Source organism: Dreissena polymorpha, chromosome 10, assembly GCF_020536995.1.
Source record: "Dreissena polymorpha isolate Duluth1 chromosome 10, UMN_Dpol_1.0, whole genome shotgun sequence".
Taxonomy (NCBI): Eukaryota; Metazoa; Mollusca; class Bivalvia; order Myida; family Dreissenidae; genus Dreissena; species Dreissena polymorpha.
The window spans coordinates 37,864,370-37,889,687 of record NC_068364.1 but is presented as its reverse complement, the minus strand read 5'-3'; the positions used below and the strand labels follow the sequence as shown (position 1 = coordinate 37,889,687).

General features: G+C 38.7%; 1 protein-coding gene across 2 annotated transcripts; it reads right to left on the bottom strand.

Annotated features, from left to right (window-relative positions):
- Positions 1-3,909: 3,909 nt before the first annotated feature.
- On the bottom strand, positions 3,910-24,739 carry LOC127847909 (transcription factor Sp5-like). 2 transcript variants are annotated; one of them, XM_052380138.1, is made up of 2 exons: positions 24,138-24,739; positions 3,910-5,195 (listed from the first exon to the last, which is right to left on the bottom strand). In XM_052380138.1, the coding sequence occupies exons 1-2, from the start codon at positions 24,252-24,254 to the stop codon at positions 4,104-4,106; spliced, it is 1,209 nt and encodes a 402-aa protein (XP_052236098.1). In that variant the 5' UTR covers positions 24,255-24,739; the 3' UTR covers positions 3,910-4,103. The 2 variants fall into 2 exon arrangements, with proteins under 2 accessions (XP_052236098.1, XP_052236099.1); XM_052380139.1 differs by lacking the exon at positions 24,138-24,739 and adding an exon at positions 9,249-9,627 and having other exon boundaries at positions 3,913-5,195.
- Positions 24,740-25,318: the final 579 nt, after the last annotated feature.

The following is a 25,318-nucleotide window of genomic DNA, read 5'->3' as shown; positions in this document are numbered from 1 at the left end:
ATATTGTATGACAAATAATATGACATTGCTATTCAGCCCAAACAGAATTGCGGATGTCTAAAACCAGGAGAGCGGTACCTTTTCATCGTGCATTATATTTTTCACTATGCCTATATCATATAACTGCATATAAATATGTAAATGTGTGACTGTTTCCAATGTTTGTTTGTTTTTGTTAATATTTAATTGAGTATAAATACTCAATTCAGTGTGTACATAAACACACAACACTCTCACGAATGATTTATTATTATCTGTATTACTATATTTTTTTCACGCATGTATGAATGTTTTATATTGATCACGATGAGCTGTAAAATGCTTAAATTAATAATAAAATATAAGTTTTGTTCTGTTCTGTTCTAAAACCGTTGTCTTTTGTTCTGTTCTGTTCTAAAACCGTTGCCTTAACCGGATATCGGTTAAGAAGAGACTTCCTTTTAACACGCGCATGCATTAAACCCCGTTTTCTCAGAGCGCGGTTTACATGTTTTAATAATAAACAGCAACAGAAATTGTTTCTTTTCTGCGTTGAGTTCCACACAAGTGTTCGCCTCGTCGTCCTTTGTCAACTATTGCGTGTGTTTCGAAGTGTACGCGGTCCTTCCACGCCCTAGGGTGCATTATGCGAGGACCAGGAGCGTGTCCCACTAATCCTACCGTACTAGACCCCAGAAAGATATGAGCCGGGCTTTGTAAAAAGAGCGTTTAATGTATGTGCGTAAAGTGTCGTCCCAGATTAGCCTGTGCAGTCCGCACAGGCTAATCAGGGACGAAACTTTCCGCCTGATTTGGATTTTTGCAAAAAAGAGAGACTTTCTGTAAACGAAAAATACCATAAAAGTGGAAAGTGTCGTCCCTGATAAGCACACGCGTATCTGGAACGACACTTTACACACTTTCATTAAACCCCTTTTTCACAAGCATTGTCCATTTTTAATTTTTATGTGGTCTTGTGCTACGGGTAAAAGCTGGAGTACCCGGATGAAAACTCATCTGTTCAGTACGGTTACCACCAACCAAGCTGACATGAGCAGAGAGCATGGATCGAACCCGGAACTCCGAACATAATTGCCATGTACAAGCTAACAAACAACGGGTAGCATTTATTAATTACACGTTATTCACAAGGCCATTAACAGCCGACGGTTAAAAATACTTATAGCGTTGTTTGTTTGTGTTTTTTATTTGCTACGAAAAGCTTTTGTCATGCAAAAGTTTTTTCCCCATTTATTTGCGAACTGCTTATTCGTGTCTTTCGGAAATAGTTTTGCGCATTTTGCCGATGAATGTGTTTAGTAGATATAAACATTATATTTAAGGCGTCTGATTATTTCTCAAACGAACCAACGAACAAAGATGTGCGTTTAAGAACATTTATAGCACACGCTCATTTAGTCGAAATGCCGTAAAAATAAGTCCAGATAACATCACATAATTATATATTCCGTCTTGATAAACAAAAGGAAAAATAAACGCATTCATTTTCAATCAAAATCCGTGATCTTTTGGGCCTTATTTCTTCCGAGTACGCTTTGAAGGTGATGAAATGATATTCGAAGATTCAAGAGCGATTGAGGCGGTAAAATTGTAATAAATGATAATATCTCAAGTGGTTGGGGCGGAATTCGTCTTTGATGTTGTGCGAATTTGAGTCGGAACTTGCACTGTATCGGGCGTCGATGTAAAATACGCATGCTCGGAGGCAGTAAAATGATTCAATTCTATTCAATCTGATTTCGAGCTCAGTGCAACCATTTACAAATCAAATAATATATCACAGCTTCTTGTCAAGCACTTAAGCCTCGGAGTCACATTAACAAGAGCACATCTACATCAGCCAAGAAATACTGTAAAATCATTCTATTCGAGGGCAAGACATAATGTAAAATCATTGCTATTTGTGGGCATCAAATACTGTAAAATCATTGCTACTCGCCGGGCAAGAAATGCTGTAAAATAATTGCTTTTTGTGGGCAAGAAATACAGTAAAATTATTTCTATTCGCGGGCAAGAAATACTGTAAAATCATTGCTATTTGCGGCAGAAAAAACTGTAAAATCATTGCTATTCGCAGGGCATTAATTTTCGTTGATTACGTGCGATGACCATTCCACGAATTTAACACAAACACATCGGAAAACGATTGAGGCAAATTCCTCTTTTTCCAAAATCAGAATTCCACGAATTGGCGTGTCCTAAAGATCGATATTTGAATGAAAATATTCCGTTTGTTTAACCCATTTATGCCTAGCGTCTAGAAAAAAAGGCCTTTGCAAAACAGCGTAGACCCAGATGAGACGCCGCATGATGCGGCGTCTCATCAGGGTCTGCGCTGTTTGCTGAAAGGAATTTCTGTAAGAAAGATTCTAAATATAGAAATAAATATACTAAACATCCCTAAGTTTGGAAATAAATTGATCCAATTTAGAAGGATGGGAGAGTCCACTAGGCATAAATGGGTTAATAGGCCTTATTCAGAACTCAACTCATTCCTAGGTGTAAACACATTTTTATTTTTGAAGTACTTGTGTAATATGAATATTAATAAATCAAAAGATCTGATGTCACTTAAGCTTTAATTACAATATTTTGTTAGCCCTTTATGTACATTACCGGAAAACCCAGTTTTCACCGAGTTCCTAATAACAGCTATTACCAATCAACCGTTAAAGTAAATCCGCAAATGTGAAATAAATGGCGTATATTGTGAAATTTAGTTTTCAACAAAATGTTACAATATTCTCAATATTCTCTCATGCCATCCATAAATTTAATTAAATTTTGCTTTATCTTGGTTCACATGTATTCATAAATCAACATTTTTTTCGTAATGACGTTCATATACTTAACTACTTTGGGTTTATTGTGTTCTTAATATCTCAACAAAATACGTATTATTTACATTACTGAAGTCTGAGTTATTTTTCTGTAGCGTTTAATAAAATCAAGAAGTTTACATATATTTCGTTAAAATGCATATGAAGTTGCATAAAATGTTACAGAAATATAATTTACGGCTTTTATAAATGTACGCTTAATTCGTAAGTTCGAACTTATTAACATTAAAAAGCGTTGATTGAGTAAACCGGTAACCATTACCGGAACCAGCGATCTCTAAAACTCGTCGTGTTTCTTGATACTCCATGATCCAAACAGGGTCATCACGGGACAAACAAGATGGCGACGTCCATGCCGAGTATTTGTCGGCGTTATATTAACTTAATTTCTTGTATAAATTGTTAAAATGCCGCTCGATTTCCAGCCATTTCAGCAAGAAAATGCAGAGGAAATGGAATATAGCCCTAGTGGTTTCCGACGATATCCGGTAACACCCGTCACCGAAATTTCTTACACTCAGTCTCAACTGAGATAAAGCTTGTCAGTAACAAGTAATATGATATTTAAAATTATTATAAAATGTAATTTGTTAAAATACTAGTTGAAGACTCATTTAAAGCTTTCCGATATTGGCAGTAATATTATTGTGATTTATATTTTACAGCCTGTGCCTTTCGGATTGGTAAACATGACGCGATAAACCATGTACATGTGTAACTGGGAAAATGAAACATTATTAAACATTATTAATATACCTATAAATAACAATATTCAAGTTTTTATGATTGCATGATTAACTGCATTTTTAAATTTATATTGTAAAGTGCCAGTGAATAATATCACTGTATAATAAATTTAAAAACCAATCGTTGAGTTTATTGGAAAAGTTTAGCTTCTTTTGGAGGAAATTGCGTAGAGATTTTTGGTGGAAAATGATACATTTTACCATTTGGAAACAGTTTGAAAGAGGCTTTAATTGTGGGGGGGGGAATCACTGATTGGTGAATATGGAACTCAGATCATAAAACATGTTGGTAAATATTTAGAAAAAAAAGGGTTCAATAAAAAGTTAAGAGTTTATTAGTTGCATTTGTTAAACGAATAACTTTTATAACAACAACAAATGACTAAGTCATAACAGATGGCCTTACGGTAAAGCGCGACCATCGAAATCGTGTGATTTTGTGTGAGACAATTATACAAGCACTTTTAATATATAAAAAAAAATGAAACAATCAATTACAAATCAACCGAACACATTTCTAGATATCCGAAACATCCGAATCATCACCATCAACGTCAATGTCCGATTCCTCATCGTCACTGGTCGCCAATATCCGTGAGTCGTTCGTTTCATGATCGGTAATTTCCGCATCAGACTCACCCTCCGATTTGCCACTATTTGGACTTCGTTTTCCTTCGTGAGTTTTCGCGTGTTTGCTCAAATGATCACTTCGCATAAATCGTTTACCACAAGTTTTACAACCAAATCTTTTTTCACCGGTGTGTGTCCGTAAATGTCGCTGTAATTCGTCCGAGCGAGTGAAACTTTTCCCGCAAAATAACCAATTACAAACAAACGGTCTTTCCCCAGCATGCCAGCGCAAGTGCGCCTTCAAATGACTCGTTTTCCCGTAGACCTTTTCACACCCGGGAAAATGGCAAATGTGCACCTTTTTCTTCGACGGGTCGTTGTTCGCGGGGTTTTGACAGTTCGGACACCGGCACCGGCGACACCGTCGAGCCGGCGTCATAGGCTTTATGTTCTGCAAGAACGACGCGAGCTGTGCCTGATACTGCAAATCCGTGGGCGTTCCCGGACCATACATAAGCGGGTGCGGGATTTGAAATTTGACGTCAGTTTGCTGCGTAACGCTCCACCAGGGTGCATCCGCTTCCGTAGCCGGTGGCGGCGACAGTTGCTTTGGAGCTAAAGGGGACACCAACGGCGCTTGCGGGTGCAGCGGCGCTACGACGTGACGCTGTAGAGGGACGCCGCCGCATAGTTGGCGCGGCGAGAAGTACGGCTGTCCAGCCGCCATCATCGTGTGCTGCATCAGACGAGTTTGGTGGTATTCGTAGGAAAACTGCGGAATAGGGACATCACGTTGAAAGTCATGCGGTACGAACTTGAACTCTTCTTGGTGGCTAATCTGCATTTGCATCGTTGGGAAGGAATATTGCGGCGGCGGCGCATTCCGAGCGGCGTCCACGTTGGCGATCGAACGCGCTACATTCGGATCCCATCTTGAAAACGGGTGTGTCGGTGCCGGTTTGTGGATCTGTCGGTGACAATGCGCGTGATGCTGCGTCATTGACGGCGTAAACTGTGACGTCATCGTAAATTGTGGCGCCTGAAGGAGACAAATATTGACACTAAGTATTTAATATACAGTACTAGCTTTTTTTCACACACAAAAAACAGATATCGATTTGGTTGTTTTTAAAATGCATATATGCAAAAATAACATAATAGCGGACACCTTAAATATGTGCGTTTACATGTTGACCACATTTGGAACACACGCAACCATCTGGACTTTATGTTTATGACATAAAATAGCCATACGAATATGCACGCGTGCACAGTCCCTCGTTATTTGTAATTCGTCAAATTCTAGAGTGTTGACCCATTTTAATTGCCATGACATAACCAATTCAGACTTTATTGTTTTCCTACAGTTCTCCACCCTTTCACCTGCCCCTCGAGGTCAACATGTCACGATGAAAAATATACCATAATGGACATGTCGCTCAGGTGTTATAATACATCAAAACAGCTTTTAAGTGATTTACGTTGAAGTGGAAATCTGCTTTATGGCGATAAAATATAACTCCAAGTATCAGCAACTTTCTTAATATATTAAATAAAGGCTAAATCCTTTACACTTTCTTAAAAGGTGTGAAGTAATAACCCGTGTGTTATTTATTTATTTATTTATTAATCTTCACTTTCACTTAAATCATTTAGATATTTCACTAAACCATACGTTAAATTATTTCCGAAGTTTTATTCATTTTAGTTACACATGAAAAGTATCCGGTTACCAGTTGTTTAAAGATCGCATTTCATTTGAGGACAGTTGTAATTGCCAAACTTTTCTTTGCGAGCGAAATGACAAATCCATATTTTGAATTGAGTCTCTCTCACTTTTCTAATTTCTACATTCATCATTTTTATTCAACTAGAGATATGTATTATTTTTTGTAAACTTCAAAAGCACTAAAAATAATTTTTTAATAATAAATCTTTTAAAAATAAAGCTTGTGCTGTTTTGCAAGACATTAAATCGACACAAAATAAACGTTTTTCGAGCATTTGGTAGATTTATTTAGAAAAATAAATTTTTTGACTATGGCATTTTGACTCATTTTTTTTTTTAAATAATAATGTTGACCTCTTGAAACTCAACGCTAGGTATCGTTTGTATATGTTTTGAAAATCTACGGAAATCCATGCGTCAAACTATATAGGGAAATAAACAATTTGAGGCGACGACGAAAATCCTTGACTTAGTACATGCACACAAATCCATTTTATGTTTTAATTTTTTGCCAAAACAAGTTTTAATTTGAGACGCGCTTTTCAGTTTTGGATTACATGACTTAATTTCCTTCGTAAAGTATCGCCCTCAATAAGCCTGTGCAGTACCCATAGGCTTATCTGAGACGACACTTTCCGTCTACACTGGATTTTTTTGTTAAAAGAGGCTTCTTAAAACGAAAAATTCCATAAAAGCGGAAAATTTTGTTCCATATAAGCCTGTGCGGACTGCAAAGGCTAATCTGGGGCGACACGTTACGCACATGCATTAAGCCCCGTTTTCCCAGAGCGCGGGTCTTCATTAATGTGTTTTTACTCATGAACGCTGGGATGAATCGCAGAAATGATCCGCGTGAACATTCCCTACTGTGATGTCGTTCCAAATGTCGTTTGTAAGTCGGAAATTACAAGAGTTGTCATTAAAAGATGAAAGCATTCCAGTTCGCTTGAACATAATTATAGAGAGAACAAAATTATGCCAGCTTTGACCATTTAAATTATCTCGAACGGCCTTTATAAGGTCGCAATTTTCCTCTTAAAATTCCTGCGCTTTTCAACGTGTCCACTCCATTTTTCCAAAATGAGCGAAAGAACATCTTACGGTGCGAAGTTTCGATAGTCTCGAAAACACAAATGGTGCAATTATTTCACTGGCGAACAAACTTCAAAGTAGATCAAAGGGCAAACCGCCGAGCTAGTATTAAATAAGAGGTGAAATAAATTTCTTTCGCACTTTGAAGTTAAAAAATTTCAGATGGCGATGGTATGTTTGGCAAAAATGTAGAGGAAAATAATGACACTATGATGTTCGTTTTGGGAAAACGGGGTTTAATGCAGGTGCATTAAGTGTCGTCCCAGATAAGACTTTACAGTCCGCACATGCTTATCAGGGGACAATGCTGTTATGAATTTTTTAAAGTATGTCTTTTCTAAACGAAAATCCAGTTTAGGCGGAGATTGTTGTCAGTGATAAGCCTGTGTGGACTTCACAGGCTAATCTGGCACGACACTTTACGTATAAGCATTAAGCCCAAGTTTCCCAGACCGAGTCTCAATTAATATCCCTTATCTGAATGAACGTGCGATTTAAGATGTATGCGAATACTTCTATTATAAATAACGTATGCTAGAAATAATAGAAGTATTAACAAACAAGATTTGCTGCAAAAACGGTTTTCCCCACGCAGCGATTTTTTCTTTCTTTATAAAGTCCTTCAAGTCACTTTCCCAATTGAGGAAAAATACAAAATTCAAAATTGTCGTGTAAAATGTTACAAAACAGAATGAAAGTTGCATCAATTCAGTTCAGATAGGAGCAAAAGTTAACAAATAAAACGATCACTGAAAATCAACATTTCAAGCCAATGAGCATGTAAAAGAATATTTCGATAGGTTAATGCAATTTAGTACCAATCAATTAAAAGCACCCATAATTCCCAATATAAAGACGCAAATTTTCCCAATTACAGGCTGTTTCGCGCTATTTTTTCCTATATGTTTTCCCAGAACGAGGCTCAAATGAGCCGCGTTCTGAGAAAACTGGGCTTAATGCATGTGCGTAAAGTGTCGTCCCAGATTAACCTGTGCAGTTCGCACAGGCTAATCAGGGACGACACTTTCCGGTTTAATGGTATTTTTAGTTTCAAGGATGTCCCTCCTTGTCGAAAATCACGTTTAGGCGAAAAGTGTCGTCCCTGATTAGCCTGTGCGGACTGCACAGGCTAATCTGGGATGACACTTTGCGAACATGCATTATGCCCAGTTTTCTCAGAACACGACTCAAATGTGTATCAGACGAAGATGAGCGGAGTTCACAGAATTTTGGGACATCGCGTCATGACAGACGAATGGACGGACAAATGCGATGCCCTTTGACTCCAACTTCGGGGTGGGGTGCCATGCACTATTTATTCTATGTATAAACCTAATAAAGCAACTGCATTTGGCAAGAACTAAAAGTTTTGTTTCGTTTAATTTCGTTACGTAAATTTGATGCATCCATATATATTATGCATGTGCAATATCATTTTATTCCATTTGCTTCATAAACAGGTTTTTTTTTAATTCTTTCTGTACTTTCGGCAATTAGGTTGTAACGTTATAATGTCCTTAAAATATTTTTCTTTTAAATATTTTTCTTTTGAATTTCGTGGGTTTAATAATTTGCCTAAACAATTCTTGCTTGAAATCGCGCATTTAGAAATATTATAACATAAAGCTATATTTACTTAAAGCAAAGGTAGTAAATTTTTACTAAATATTTCACTAAATTATAATTACAAATAGTGTTATTAAATGAATTGTAAACTCCACTTCAACATTATTTTAATACACGTGCTTATTATGTCAATGCCATTCCCCTGCAATTATCGACTTCGAAATTGTTTTTTATATCTTTGCGTGCAGTAAATTTTCAAGGTTTTGAAGTACCCATAATAAAAAAACTGACATTTTTATAATAAGGTTCTTGTGGACAATATATTTAAATGTAAAGAATAACGCATTGAATTGTACTAGCAAGTAAATTGTTGTAAAATTAGTGAACTATGTGTATGTTGTTCATTTAATTAACGACACACAGAAATAGTATTATTATTAATATTATAATTATAAATCGTTATTATTATTATTATAATTATTACTTTATTATTATATAGTTTGGCGTCTGATGATGCAGATGCAGATTCAGCTGCTGATGATGATAAATTATGTAAAATAATGATGATGAAGAACGAAAACATAACAAACATGAAAACTGGAGGTGGTGATGATGATGATGATGATGATGATGATGATGATGATGATGATGATGATGATGATGATGGTGATGACGGAGAATTGGAAGAAGAAGATGATTACTTACCATAAAGTTGTGTTGCTGCGGATGGAGAACAGTCGTCATAGTAACACGAAAGTCTATCACTGTTTAATTAACAACCATTTAGCTGCATGGGAACTTCTACACGCAATCACTTTAATAAACTTGTAAAAATTTCGCGTTCTTTTTCGTTTACTCTTCTATGTTAATATCTAATGTCTCCGCTCAATAGTTTTAATTATCCGCAAGTCAGATTTACTTTGTATTTATAAACCTTTTTTATATATAATAAATTCTATTTAATAACTTTCAGCGCTCCGTAATTCGCGATAAATCGCACTAACGTATGCCTCACACTTCAAATCTTAACTTTTCATTTAAACCATCGGTATTAATTAGTAAAAAAATACTCATTTGATTTCCACATCCGTTCTCGCCCGTTTATATACTCGGTAGCATTTTCAGCTACAATTTACCTTCATAATTTGCCTTTGAAGCGACCGCCCACCAATCAAAACCGGCGATAAAGTCCCTTTGAAGTCCGCCGCGAACCAATTGAGTTGAATAGAGATTTGTTGTTAAAAGGAAATTAAGATCTTTGCACGATGTGCTGTGCGGAGATCTTTTAAGGTTAAGTGTTGAAATACATAATGGGCCGTCATTATACGAGGAATAGGCTCTGTCATATTTTGATGCGATGATATGCGGGAAAGATCAATTTCAGATAAGGGGGTTGGGACCGCATTTTGGGGGAGGGGCGGCGAGTATTCTAATTTCTAAAGGAGGGATACCTTAATAAAATATTTGAAGAGTGTGTTGTTTTTTAAAGATTTGAGTAGGAAAAGAAATTGTAATCGAGCTACATGATCTTAGATAACAAAAGTAAAATATATTTCAACATATCACATCGTTTTATGTTTTATTTTATGTAGATAAATATTATAGATTGATACCGTTAAAGATCTTGGGTGATTTCTTTTAAAAGTGACATTGACTGCAAAATATATTTTAAAAAATTAACACTATATGGCATAAACTTTAGGTATAAAAACTACATCGGTATCCTCGATGCACATAGGGAAAGTATTTACTTATGTCTTGCGATCGTTAATATATTAAATCTATTGATGCATATCCCCCTTCAATAGGTTACATACTAATACTGTAGATGAGACACAATCGGCGGTATTACGTGATTTTAGAAATTAACGATTTAAAGTTTTCAGTAAGAGCTCTCTAGGACAATACTTTTCAAAACACTTTTATATTCTCAAATTTGTGGAAATAATCGTTCAAACTTTTTTCACATTTTAAGTGCGCAAAATGCGATTGTCAAAAAAAGAAGAAATCTTGTATCGTATAAAATACGACTCTACAATATGCATATCTTAAATTAGTACGTAACGGTAAACAGTTTTATAAATATATATACATGTTTAAAATAGCTGTTTATTTTCAATATGCATGTCTTTAGAGTTGCAATTCTTGTCAATTGTTAATTCTAAATTTATATTGCTAAACATTATATGTGTATATGGCTGTATGGCATTGGCCACTGTTGACTACATTGTGTGTTATATGTTTGTGTACTCATGGGCTTCATATGTATTCTGAAATAAAGCAATAAAACCATTGTTAAAGTGTGCAAAATGCGATTAAGCAGAAAAAGACATCTCTTAAGTAAGTATCGCTTAGATCACAAAACATAAATTTAAAAAAAGAAAATGTGCATGAATTTCAGAAATAAATCAAAACTCAGTCATATTCTTCGAATTAGAATTATTTATCTCGCTAATGGATAACCTTTCATAAGATCAGAAAACTAAATTGAAAACCATTAATTTATGTTTAAAGTGATAACGCGTACATTAGAACGCACATCAAAGCGGCAACTTTTATCGCAACGATTGTCTCTTATCACCCCCAGATCGCTCCTTTAATAACGACAATCTCCCCTGTCCACTGTCGTTAAATATGAAATATGATCACCCAAACCCCCAGCGATTGTATACCCGTTCTAACATCATTAGACATTGTTTACCTGTCGTATTAATTAGATAATGTACATCAAAGACTTAGATGCCGACAACACTAAGCTCCGATTGGATAGTTTTATTTCGGTGTATTCTACGGCTTCCGGTGGATGGTTTCCCGCTCCTGGTTCCGAGGCCCGCATCAAGAATGTGTCGTATGTTGTCAGGGTGAAGCTCTACAAGGGGATTAGGTGTATGATGGACGACAGCTTTTCAAAGGTGACGTACAAGTGGCTAAATGGCACTTATGCAAGAAACCTCTCGTCGGTGGATAGTGGGGTGAAAACACTCCAGCCGATTTTATCTCAAATCAGAAAGCCCGCCCTTTGAAGGAAAGCGAATAGATAAAATGTTTGATGCATAGGCGCTCGATGTCAATGACAATGTTTTATTTTATTATTTTTTATTTTTTTTTTAGGTCCCCGATGTTTATTATAATGCATACACATACTAAATCAATAAAAACCTTCGGACAAAACGTCTTCTTAAAAAAAAGATAGTTCGACTTTGTACATAGAATATTGACAAGGTAAATCACTCGCCATTTTCTCAAGCAACGGAAGAGCATCATTATGGATAATTAAATCGCTGTCACCCCGCTCGCTTATTGAAATGCGCGCGCAGGCCGGAAACCTCGCTCTTTCTCTATCTACTTTCAGTTTCAACAGAAACATCCACAGACGATGTGATAAATCCCTGTAACTATTGTTTCACTCAATTAATGGGGTAATCATCAAAAGATATTGTGAATTGCATACACATGAATCATTCCTTACCAATTGTTTAACTTGATTTCATCTGCCATGGTGCCCCCCCCCCCCCAAAAAAAAATCAGCACGTCAAAAATCAAATCTGGCGCCCATAGTGTTTAATGGCTGTTATTGTATATAAAGAGCGAGGTTCCCGGCCTGCGCGCACATTTCAATAAGCGAGCGTGGTGACAGCGATGGCGACGTCCATGCTAAGAACGGTCTTTTTCGCCTTTTGTATACAATTTGTTACTTGTATTCATTGTATTAATTATTAAAATGCCGCTCACTTTCCAGCCATATCAGTAAAGAATTGATAAACGTTTATCTTGTATTAACATTCGCTCTTAATTTCGGCTTTGCTCGCTTCGAATTTGCTAAGCGGGAGCTGTACTATTTTGTGAGCCGCTGAGAAATTTCGCAGCGAATTAAGTCGAGATAAAACGCGACAATTAATACGATATAACTTTAATTACTTTCTTGCCGATGTGGCTGGAAAGTTTGCGTCATTTTAAAAAATAATACAAGTAATAAAGGGTATAAAACGGCGAAAAATACCTGTCTCGGCATGGACGTTGCCATCTTGTTTGTCACGTGATTGCCGCGCCCCTCCCCTCTGTTTATGCATCACCGTATATAATACTGTGATAAAAAACATGATCTGGTATAATTTTCATTTTAACATTTAACATAATATGTATGTCATTCAAAAGTGCTCTGTATGCATCGTTGAGTCAACGCTGAGATGTACTGCGATGCTAAAGAATGATCAGGTCTGACGTCATATTTGAGCCTCGCTTTTGGATAACAGGGCATATTGAATGTGCGTTAAGTATCGACCCAGATTAGCTTGTGCAATCCGCTCGGGCATATCAGTGATGACTCTTTCCGCTTTTAAAGATTTTTTTCGTTTAAAATATGTCCTCTTAGCGAAAAAAAAAGTTTTGGCTAAAAGTGTCTTCCCAGATTATAATGTCCGGACGGCACAGGTAAATCAGGGATGACACTTTACGCACGTCCATTATACCCGTTTTCCCAGATTAGGCTTTCCATTGTACGGCAACGCGCAACGCATTACTACAATTTCATTTGGGATAGTTTTTTACGGGAGGGCTTTTGTCCGCTCCTTTTTTTTTCATGGAATGGATTTTGTTCGGCCCCGTTTTTTCATGGGAGGGTTTTTGTCCGCCCCCCCCCCCCCCCCCTATGAAAATGACGGGAGGGTTTTTGTCCGGATACCGATTTTTGCATAATACATACGAAACATTTAAAAATAAAAACACTGTATTATATATTAGCAACACAGCATTATATTATAAAACAGAGAAGATCCGAAAACAAATCATTTGTGGTTTCGTTTTATTTTGCTTAGTAAAATCATGAATATTTGTCCTTACAAAATTTTCTTGTAATATCTTGAGTTTGAATAAAAACACACTTGAAAGAAACCGGTATTTTTGCGTTTATACACAATTTGGCGTCACATTGCATAATACATAGAGAAAATTTGTACACTGAAAAGGACCGGCGTTAACTTGGCAGTTTGGCTCATACATTTCGGAAGTTTCGATAGAAATCATGAGCATATTGGATTTGAATAACATAAAAAAACTGGATTTTCAACGATGCGCAGACCTTAAACATATAATTTCTTTAATTACGGTGATATCAGATTCGGAAACAATATTTCTTTTTGTACAACGTTTTCAGTAGCGACGCGATGTCGATAGTATGTAAGTATTCCGCACCCAGACTCGTTAATAAAGCGGAAACGATAGGCGATGAACGCATAGGTAGAGATATTTAAACCAAACCAAAATGTTTGATCCCGGTCTATAGTCTTTGTACGTCTGTACATAAATTTCGCCCATTTAAAGAACAATTTTAAGCCATAAAACGCCGGATTAAAAGGGGAAGAGACTTCAAAGCGAGTGCCGGCTAATTAAAGTTAATTAAACGTAACATATAAGCTAATAAAAGAATTTCACTCTTTCATCAGAATGTCTGTAAAGTATTTGAAAATTAATAATCGTTCGCTTTCGACGGTAATGGAGCATTGGCCGTGATGAATGATTGAAACAGAAGACGGGAGTTTAGGCGGTGCCCGTTGAGTAATCCCCGTGGTTCACGCCGGCCTTTGCCATAGTGCTCGCATCGACCAAACTACTTCCGGTGGTTACCTAGCTTGCCGAAATCACTGTTTTCACAAGACAATTCCATCAAGATCTATTGTTATTGCAATCAGTGCAATTTCCAGCCAAAAATATTTTGCCTATTTTACATTTGGTTCATATTAAAAAGAAAAGATAATAGCGAAAAACAATCATATTAAATGACAAAAAAGGTTGACTCGACCGTCATCACGCGGTTTATATTGGCGGCAGGAACAAATCTCGGAGCATCAGGGAACCAACTCGGATGATTTTGCGTCGACCGCGTGCTTTTTTTTTAGATGTTGCTTGCGCTCGATTGGTCATTGTCGGCTCAGTTGTACGTACATGTACCCCTGGTACTCTTAAGTATACTCACATGTACCCCGGGTACGGTAAATATACTTAAACGTACCCGGTCGATATTAAACTGTACCAGAGTTGCATTCCCGCCCAAAATCCCGATGTCGTAAAACTCGCTACCGTAAAATGATATTGTTTATCTTAACCAAACTTCTCTTTAAAAAAACTGTTTCAACATGCTTTTTGAGTATGAGTTTCGATAACATAGTGGCAATTTAACAGAAAATTGACACCAATCTGAACATAATTAATTATAAAAAAAAGCCGACAACGACCTATTTAACGTTAAAATTCCCGGGTACGTTTTAGTATACTTACCGTACCCGGTGTATATGCATAGGCGGATCCAAGAATTCAAGGGGGGGGGGCGGCGGACGCGGCGTACGCCCCCCCCCCCCCTCTAAAATCGCACAAGTAAAGTCAATTCATTGATGTTTCAACTTAACTAGTTCTAAATCACCTGTTTAAACTAATTTTTCTTCTTTTTCGTACACAACATTTCCCACTTATCACAGACACTCGCTAAATGCTTTAACTTTAGACTCTATTACGTATAAACAATGCACTTTTTTTGGTATTTTAAGAAGGTTCTTTGTTCGAGATTCGGTTGTCAAAGCCTTCAAAATCACTAAAATCGTGGAGCTCTCGTGGGGGTTTCGCCCCCTGGAGCCCCTAGCACCCACCAGGGGCCCTAGCTGCCCCCTGGACCGCCAGAAAATCTTTCAATATCCCCCGCCCCCTAACCAGAAATCCTGGATCCGCCCCTGATATGTAAGTATACTTAAGAGTACCCGGGGTACATGTAAGTACCGGTAGTACCCGAGCCGACAATGACCAATCGAGCGTTGCTTGCACGGCAATATAGAATCGTCTCATTAAGAGAAAAAAAAAGCACGTTAGCTACAAACACGGGCTACTTTCCGTTTAGGTAAAAGGTCCATTTAAATACACGTTTCATTTGTTGCATTTGGAATCAGTGGCAAAAGCTTTAAACCGTTTATAATTTCATTAGTTATGTGAACATGTCCTGGTAGTGCCATGGATAATGACGGGATTGAGATGAATTAATAAGTTCTTTCGAAATTCTGCAGGCACTTAGAAAAAATGTAGTAATAATTATAGTTTTTTTCAAGCATGTGTTAAAAGAACCAAGTGGCCAAGGAGCAATTTAGATTGCATATGAATGGCTGAATTACTAAGCACGATAGATCGATATCGCGTTTTGATCATACAGACCACGTGGTGGTGGGCTACAGACCACCTCATGGTGGGCTACATACCACCTGTTTGTGGGCTGGACAATTCCAGATCGCGATCAACACTTGTTCCACGGTTTAAACATTGAAATAAAAAACACTCACACACACAATGAAAATAACGCCTTGCAGAAATCGTCCATCATCTCTGTTTCTTACCATATATAGAGTAACGGCCATGACAAGGTTATAAGTCACTGATTTTAGCGATTGCGGATTGTGGATTGCCAGATATGATCAGTCGCATTTCGTCTTAAACTTCTAAAGACACAACTTTATCGTCTTAGTTTTGAGTTTTATCTATTTATAGTTCATCTAGCATACCCGCACATTGTCCGGCAGCAATCGAGCGGGAGCGGGCCCTCCCAGATCAAACGGCAACCTGTAATTATCGGTAATTAGCCCTCGTAAGATTATCTCCATGTATTGTCCAAGGTTCCTTCATCAGACTTACATCAAACATATTAAATTTCCCCACTGTGGGATCCGTCTGATATGTTTTGACATTGTCATTTATTCAAGATCGACTTGTTTACTTGTCTATGTTTACTAAGGACACGCGGCGTTTAGTCCGTTCACGAGAGCTACGTGCACTTGAGCGGCGCTTTTGGAAAACCGGTCTTAATGAATTTGCGATAAGTGTCGTTCCAGATTAGCCTGTGAAGTCCGCACGTGCTTATCAGGAATGACTCTTCCGCTTTAATGCTTTTTTTCGTTTAGTGGAAGTTTCTTCTAACAGAAAATCCAGTTTAGGCGGAAAGTGTTCTCCCTGATAAGCCTGTGTGGACGGTAGAAGCTAATCACTGACGGCACTATGCATAACGCCCCGTTTCCCCTAGAGCGCCGCTCATTAATTTTAATTTTATGCTTACTTTTGCAATATTAACTTATTGTTATATTACTCTATGTGTCACTCATTGTGAGTTCCGTTTTTAAATGAAACAAATCAATAACTGTCAATAAATTGAACATTAGTTTGTTTTCGGTGTTGTAATGTATTTTGTTGTAAGACAACATATACCGCAACGCTTCAAAAAACCAAATGAGCATACTATTAAACAACTTTGGCTAAACCCGATGGGTTTGAATTCCAAAAACGTTATTTTAACCGGTAAACAACGAATAATCTATTATAATATTTACACAATATCTCAATACTTGCATATACTTTAATTTAACAATATGAAATTAAATCAATATATAAGATATTATTCTGTATATGTCAATATACACACGTAAGTTAATTCTTTTATTATGCTTAGTTAACGGCAATGAGCCTTTGTTTTACACTGTATGCAAACGACTGGGTGAGGTAACGACGTAGCAATACTAACAACTGACAAACCATCTTAAAATTGTGATCCGAATTCAACGGTCACCTGTTGACAACGGTCACCTCCCTTTAATGACCGCTGAATTCAGGTTTGACTGTACACAATGTTTGATTGATTTTACAATTTCATGAGTTTGTTTTAAAAACGTTTACTAGTTTAACGAACTTTAGTGTGTATCCTCTCAATCACAAAATGCACCAATTGAAGTTTGGCAGTATTTTTCTTTCGGTTTTTGAAAACGCGACTTCCAAAATGTGCAGCCTTGTAAGTTTCAGGACCCCTACCTTAAGGGAGCAGAAGCCAATGTTAGATTGGGTGATAGATTGTGCAATGAATGAATGAGTGAGTGAGTGAGTTCGGGAGGGGCGAGTGAGTGAGGGAGAGAGTGAGGAAGTATGGAACTATTCTGTTACATAAATTACTGCATTAACTTTCAATCATTTAAGTTTGTGTAACGTTAATCTACTTACCCCTGGGATTTGGTCGTACTTATTTTCTTCCTATTAACCAACGGGGGAGTTTTGCAGGTTGGGGGACTTCAACAAAAGTCGAATATTATTTTTATCGAAACCCATGGGAGCGCGCCCAATAAATTGCAGCAGCCATTATCCTGCTGTCTTACGAGCTCCGCAATTTGCCGTAATACGTGGATCAAAGTCCCATAATTTATGTGAGTGAGTGAGTCAATGCGTGAGTGGGTGAGTGATTGAGTGTAAGTGAGTCAATGCGTGAGTGAGTGGGTTAGTGAGTGGATGAGAGAAAAAAATGAGTGGGTTAGTGAGTAGGTGAGTGAGAGAGAGTGAGTGAGTGGGTGGGTGGGTGAGTGAAAGAGAGAAAGTGTGTGAGTGGGTGGGTGAATGAGTGAATGAGTAGTTTAGTGTGAGAGAGAGAATGGAATGTGAGTGGGTTGGGTGGTGCGATGTGAGTGAGAAAGAGTGAATGATTGGGTGGGTGAGTGAGTGGGTGTGTGAGAGAGAGGGTGAGTGAGTGAGTAGGTGAGTGGGTCAGTGATTAGGTGAGTGAGTATGTGAGTGAGAGAGAGTGTGAGTAAGTGAGTGGGTGGGTGAATGAGTGAGAGAGAGAGCGAGAGAGAGAGAGCGAGAGAGAGAGAGAAAGAGAGAGAGTGAGTGAGTGAGTGAGAGAGTGAGCGAGTGAGTGAGTGAGTGAGTGAGTGAGTAAGTGAGTGAGTGAGTAAGTGAGTGAGTGAGTGGGTGAGTTAGTGAGTGAGAAGGTGAGTGAGAGAGAGTGAGTGGGTGGGTGGGTGAGTTAGTAGGTAGGTGAGTGAGAGAGAGTGAGTGAGTTGGTGGGTGGGTGGGTGTGTTAGTGAGTGAGTGGTGCGTGAGAAGGTGAGTGAGTGAGAGAGTGAGTGAGTGGTGGGTGGTTGAGTGGGTGGGTGAGTGAGTGGGTGAGAGAGTGAGTGAGTGAGTGGTTGAGTGAGTGGGTGGGTGAGAGGGTGAGTGAGTACGTGAGTGAGTGAGTCAATGCGTGAGTGATTGAGTGAGTACGTGAGTGAGTGGGTGAGAGAGAGAGAGAGAGTGAGTGAGTGAGTACGCGAGTAAGTGGGTAAGTGAATGCGTGAGTGAGCACAAGAGTGAGTGAGTTAGCGAGCGAATGAATGGGTAAGAGAGTGAATGCCAGAGTGAGTTAATGGCAGAGTGTGGAAATATTATGTTGATAAATTATTAAATTTACATTAGAAAACAAGATCGTTTCAAGACAATATACGCACCCCTGAGTTTGTTCTTGAATATGTTCTATCTATGTTTAATTCCCGAGGAAGTTGGGGGTAGAGACTTCAACAGTAGGTGTTTATATATTATTTTTGATTCCCATGGGAGCGCGCCCAATAAATTGCAGCAGTCATTATCCTGCTGACTTACGAGCCCCGCAATTTGCCGTAATCACGGGGATCATAGTCCCATAATTTATGATCCCACCCTCGCTTTTATTTGGGCAGAGCAACGCTAATATAATGGACAATTAAACCGTTAATATACCGCCACGACTCTCTAACGATTCAAACGCTTCTCCCCGTCTTTGCGGAGGCACCTGAAGGCTGTATAGATAAAAGAAACAATTTAAAACATCAAAAAGACGGCAAATGTTGTGAAGTTTGGTAAATTAAACATTGGTTTTAATCCCGGGCCTTTAAACTCGTACTATTCTAAGAGATCAAAATGATTAAAGGAAGTTTATTAAAATCTAGATTTAGCCACCCATTTATGTTCATCTCACAGCTCAACATTTTTTTAGTGCCACTTTATTTTTAAAGATGGTCAAATGCTTAAAGCTCTTTTTGCCTGTATGAACCGTGAAATGTATTTAAACGTTAATACGTGAACATTGCAAACCTTTTTTTCTTTTGGTGTAACCTATTTTCCTCCTTCAGCAACCAAGCAAATATCCGGTATGTTGCGATAAATGATTCAACGCAATATATGCAGTTCATCTACAGCTATAAATAATTTCCATATGCACTAACGAAATAACGAAACCAAAAATGTAACACTGATTACAAGGATATTCAATATTCAGGAGACGCCAGGATCTTTGGGCAACTTGGGGCCGTCCGGTAAGCCCAGCGGTCGTAGCACTTTGAGGCTCAAATTTGGTCATGAAACCAGCAGATTACCACCTGACCAACGGTCCGCATCAGGTAAAATTTGAATTCACGCACCTGCTGATGTTTTAACACACAAGTTAAGGTGCATTTCGTGTTTACCAAGTAGAGCGTTTTCAATGCGCGAAAACGATATTACAAGCTGAACTAACTTATGTTTAATGGCCAAGCAATCAGCGAAGTAAATCTATATAAATCCCGTTCAATTCTCGGGCTATACTCGAAAATCTCGCCGGAGCCGATACATGCTGGGAGGTTGAATTACAATGATTCCCCAATGATTTCCCATAGGGTCCAATTATAAATCTGCCTACTTTCAAAGCATTTTTATTGTATTTTATATACATCAAATTTTGCGGGACCGGTTTCATTGAAAGATAAATCTGTCCTCGTTTAATAAGTGCAGTCAAAAATATAATTACATGTATGGTCTTACAACTTCTAAGAAATTAAAATTCGCCCAAATACAAGATACCTCGGAAAACAGAGTTTCGGAAGTGACATTGACATATGCGAGAATCTCGTCGGGTTATGGCTCGCACGAGCAAAAGACGGTCATGCGCGAGCCAAGAACTAGTGCCGGTAATGTTAGATACACGAAGCTCGTCTTAAAAATGTCTCAAGGCATATACCATGACGAAACCATTTTCGAGCGTTTGAGCACCAATACACATGTAATTTTATTCACTTTCCAGGAAAAATCGGGAATTCCGATGTTGACGTTATTTAAATGTTTTATAAACATAAGTAAATTATAGGATATTTTTATTCAAAACGTTGTCGTATCATGCGTTTCGTTTGATCTTTCAGAGGTTTGTATAGCTCCACGTGTTCATTAAATTGACAAACGGGGTATGTCAGGTTAATTTTCAGCAATTGAATATTGCCCCTCCTGATCACCACTGTCCAACGCTTATTCCCCCCCCCCTCCCCCCTCCACCCCCACCCACCCCTAGTTCTCAATATTTCAGAAACGCTCACGACTTCAGTATCGGTAAAGGTCACAATATACTAAAAGATTTCCTTAACAAATTCAATGTAAAACCAACAGCTTTAACGAAAAAAAAAATCAAACTTTTGCGCGTAGACACCCTCATAACCATACCTTTTCCTCAAGAGCATTCCAAGCCGAATTGATTTAAATAATAAAAAAGATAGGTAATGTGGTATGTAAGAAAGAACTCGACGCAATTCAGCGGTCACTGTTTTAAGGCCATCTTTTTACAGGCTTTTCTCCAGTTGATGATGGTTTCCCGCCATCTGTCAAAGTCTCATGTAGTCTCCAACCTTAAAGCAAAACACTGAATTTGTAGTATACAGCAGTGTTTTCCCTACCACATGCACACAGAAATATTCAAAAAATAAAGGCATGGCAAGTGCCCATAGAGAGAATTTTGTCTTCAAATAAATGACGTTCTAATTTTTAGAGGGTATAGCATTGCACTCCAAAATTATTTAGTATATTGTAACCTAAACGTAACCGTGGTCTAGCATCCCGGACATATTAAGTCACCATTCTGACTCAACTTTTAAATATTTTAGATGAGTTTGATTATCCTGCTCATATATGTGCATATTCTTAAGTTGAGATTTGAGATTGTTCATGGACGACCGACATTCCCAATACTGATGAGTACTTGATACTCAAATCTCACCTTCTGAGTTGAGTAAAAAGAGAGAATGTTCGTGTTACTCGGTCCGTTCTCTTGCGGTGACTTACCGACTACGCAGCCAACACCGGTCGAAGGTTCGATCGCCCTCACACTTAAGCTAATATACTGGTAACTCGAATTTTGCAAGAGACGTAAAACCCAAACGCACGTCACTAAATGCGTCACACTGGGCTCTAAGACCAAAAGACGCTGTTTCAGTATACTATTTATTGCGTCTATAATCACTCTGGATCAGCAGACGATTAATTAATAGCATAAACCAGTTTAACGGAATATCCCGGAGAAAGTCGATGTATCACGAATGAAATATCTTACGGAGGATTTCAGAGATATTCGATATATATCTCCAATGTACATTAGACCCGGCGCCTCATTTACCTTCCTGCATCAACCCCGTCCCGCCCATACGTACACTCAAATGTTTGGCGGTTATGACCCCTATGTGAAAATGCACTCGTTCAGTTTAAGACAAGGGTCAAAATTGTCACAAAACCAGGTTTTCATTGTGAAAAAAAAATCTGATAAAGGGAGAAAACTCAAACTGAACTTTTGAAATGAACAAACAAAATTAACCCCCTTTGTAAGTTTGTTTTTAAAAAAAATATATTTTTAGTCGTGGCGACCTTGACATTGGAGATATTGACGTGATTCTTTCGTGCGACACACCGTCCCATGATGGTGAACAAATGTGCCAAATGATTTTAAAATCTCACAATGAATGACATAGTTATGGCCAGGACAAGCTCATTTATGGCCATTTTTGACCTTTGAACTCAAAGTATGACCTTGACCTTGGAGATATCGACGTAATTATTTCGCGCGACACACCGTCCAATGATGGTGAACAAATATGCCAAATTATTTTAAAATCTGACAATGAACGACATAGTTATGGCCCGGACAAGCTTGTTCCGCCAGCCCGCCAGCCCGCCAGCCAGCCAGCCAGCCCGCCAGCCAGCCAGCCAGCCAGCCCGCCCGCATTCGCCAATCTAATTACCAGTTTTTTCCTTCGGAAAACCTGGTTAAAAAATTATTTCAGCTCGACTACATCGCAAGCATATGTCGTCTTTAACGCTCTAGAGTCCATTTTCGAGGTAGAACCAGTACTAGGAGAATTAAAGGGGTTGATCTAAAGAACGCACGCAGAGTGGGGATCGAACCCGTGACCTCCCGGTCGCTAGGCGGACAACATATCCACTGCCCAACCTTCCCGCTCATAAGTAAGCTATCAAATGTCTGCGGGCTATGGTCCTCGATGACATTCCACTACCCCGCCTCCCTGACTATAACCGTGTTATTAAATGTCTGAAGGCTATGTTCCCTCGATGAAATCCCACCACCCCTGTCGCCCACCATTTACCGAACTATAAAAGTCCGCAAAGGCTGATATGGGACGACACTTTCCGCGCTGAATTAAAGAGACTTCACTTACCGGTACACAAAAAAAATCCAAAAAATTCCATAACATCAAAAAATTTCGTCCCTTATTAGACTGTGCGGACAGCAAAGGTTAATCTGGGACGACACTTTACGCACATGGATTAAGACCAGTTTTCCCAGAACGAGACTTTTTTAAAGTGTCTCGAGTGCGATTGTAATATAGGAAATAATCCCGGTGCACTCGTTTAAATTGAGCCACACACATACTTTTGTGTCAAAATGGTCACCTCTTATAATAACTAAATTAAATACCAAACAAATGAGCGATTAAACTACTTCCAAATCACTTCGACAAAGAAGCCCACAAGATACAGCCCTTTCGTTGTTCAAACGCATATTTACCAATCTACTTAACTTCAAATACATATTTAATTCGCGATATATTTGAACTTAAATTTTGAACACTTAAAGAACATCATCCCGTTTGATGTCGCTGACTCGTGTAAATACACATACACGAATACCCGAGATTTGTCTTTGATCTTCGCCGCAATCGCTTTGATCTCCCCGCCAGGTGGGCGGTCATTTCAGATATATTAATTAGATTAATGAGTCACATAGCACCCTTCGTCCACCAGGTGGGTACGACACGACAACGAAGGCACGTGAAGCTTCAATCCGTCTCATAACAGCCATACATGAGCCTCGTTTTGGGAAAACTGGGCTTAATGCATGTGCGTAGTGTCGTCCCAAATTAGCCTATGTAGGCCGAAAAGGCTAATCAGGGAGGACACTTTCCGCTTGTTCGGAGTCTTTCACGGGGGTCTCTTCTAAAACAAAATCCAGTGTATACGGAAAGTATAGTCACTTGTTAGCCTGTGCGGACTGCACAGGCTGATCTGGGATTATACTAACACATGCATTATGCTGTTTTCCCCCAAAAAAGAGACCGTAGAGAGTGGCGTGACCCGGGTAGACCGGCGTGACTCGGGTAGACTCGGGTAGACTGGGGTGACTCGGGTAGACTCGGGTAGACTGGGGTGACTCGGGTAGACTCGGGTAGACTGGGGTGACTCGGAAAGACCAAGTGTGTACGTATTTCAAAGTTTATGAGTTTCTCGCGTCTGCATAATGTGAGGACACGGAGTGTGGCCCGGCACTCCTACCTAATAAACAATAAGATTCACAAAAGTTGTAACGAAATTTTAATTCAAGCAGCAATTTCCAGCGATATCGATGTGTTTTTTAAATAAAAGTTATTTTCAATTCTGCTGTGGTCTCGGTGAGTGTGTGTGTGGGGGGGGGTGAGGGGGGGGGGGGTGAGTACCCGGAGATAACCACACCTTTTCGGTATGGTTACAACAAACGAAACTTACATGCTTCCGGGAACGGGGATTGAACCCGGGTGAGAAGTACGTGTACCAACCACTGGACAGTCGCGGGTGAAATGGGTTCATAAATTTCGCCCCTTGATGCCATTTTACGTACCCCATTTTTCTGATCGTCAAACGGTTCCTTGAAGGCGCACACTAGCTGTTGCTGGAGCCATTTCACGCGAAAATCTTAACACTTAATCCCATTAAGTCATATATTATTTGATGGCATAGCACTAAAATATTTTCTTCAATCGAGTGTCTGTTGATTTCAACATTCTTTTCTGTGTCCACGCAAACCGATCTCTGTTACCTTGGATAACTTCCGGATTACTTCTGACCTTTTCTTCAAAATCGTTTGGCAATTTATTTGAGAATAGTACTTGACTAAAATGCTTCATCTCCTTGTAAAACTGTCTTAAAATCCGTATAAGTTTCATAAGAAAGGCATCTGGGCCTAATATCACGAGCATATTTAAGAAGTCAATATTCTGACTCAATATGGTCTTCAAAAAGCCTGTTTTAGTTTTATGTCCGACTCAATCCCTAAGCTCTAGGTAAAATTCTCCACAACATCCTTCATCGAACCTTTTGCTTTGTGACAAAAGGCCGTCCATTTTTGTTAGCAATGTTAACGCTAAGTACATACACATAACCGCGTGTTGCAGAAAGCTGTGATAGCGCGCACGAGGAAACCGTGCAACACGTGTGAAAGTGCAGTGTGCACGGATTGTTTAAAACATGTTTACGTGTTTAGTAAATATTAATGTGCCAATTCAGACTTGTATTGTTTATTGATTATCCGGATGTGAAAGCCTATAAGAATGAGCGCGCACTGAGAAAAAATGGTCTCTATGAATGTGCTCAAAGTGTCGCCCCAGATAAGCCTGTTCTAACGAACATCTATTGAGCCGTGCTATGAGTAAGGATTTTTAATGCATGTGCGTAAAGTGTCGTCCCAGATTAGCCTTTGTAATCCACACAGGCTAATCAGTGACGACCCTGTTCGCTATTATAATATTTTTTATTTTAAAAATTATGTCCTCTTAGCGGAAATTCAGTTTAGGCGGAAAGTGTCTCCCATGCGGACTGCACAGGCTAAACTGGGACGACACTTAACGCACATGCATTAAACCTCTTTTTCACAGAGCACGGCTCATATATAAAGAAACACATATAGGCTG

What these genes read in the sequence shown, in the direction of transcription:
- LOC127847909 (XM_052380138.1), bottom strand. Translation starts at nt 24,254, where the DNA reads ATGGGGTACGTAAAATGGCATCAAGGGGCGAAATTTATGAACCCATTT. An exon ending in ATCCCCGTTCCCGGAAGCAT is followed by an intron (nt 5,196 to 24,137) that starts GTAAGTTTCGTT and finishes TGTCTCCTTCAG; the next exon opens with GCGCCACAATTTACGATGAC.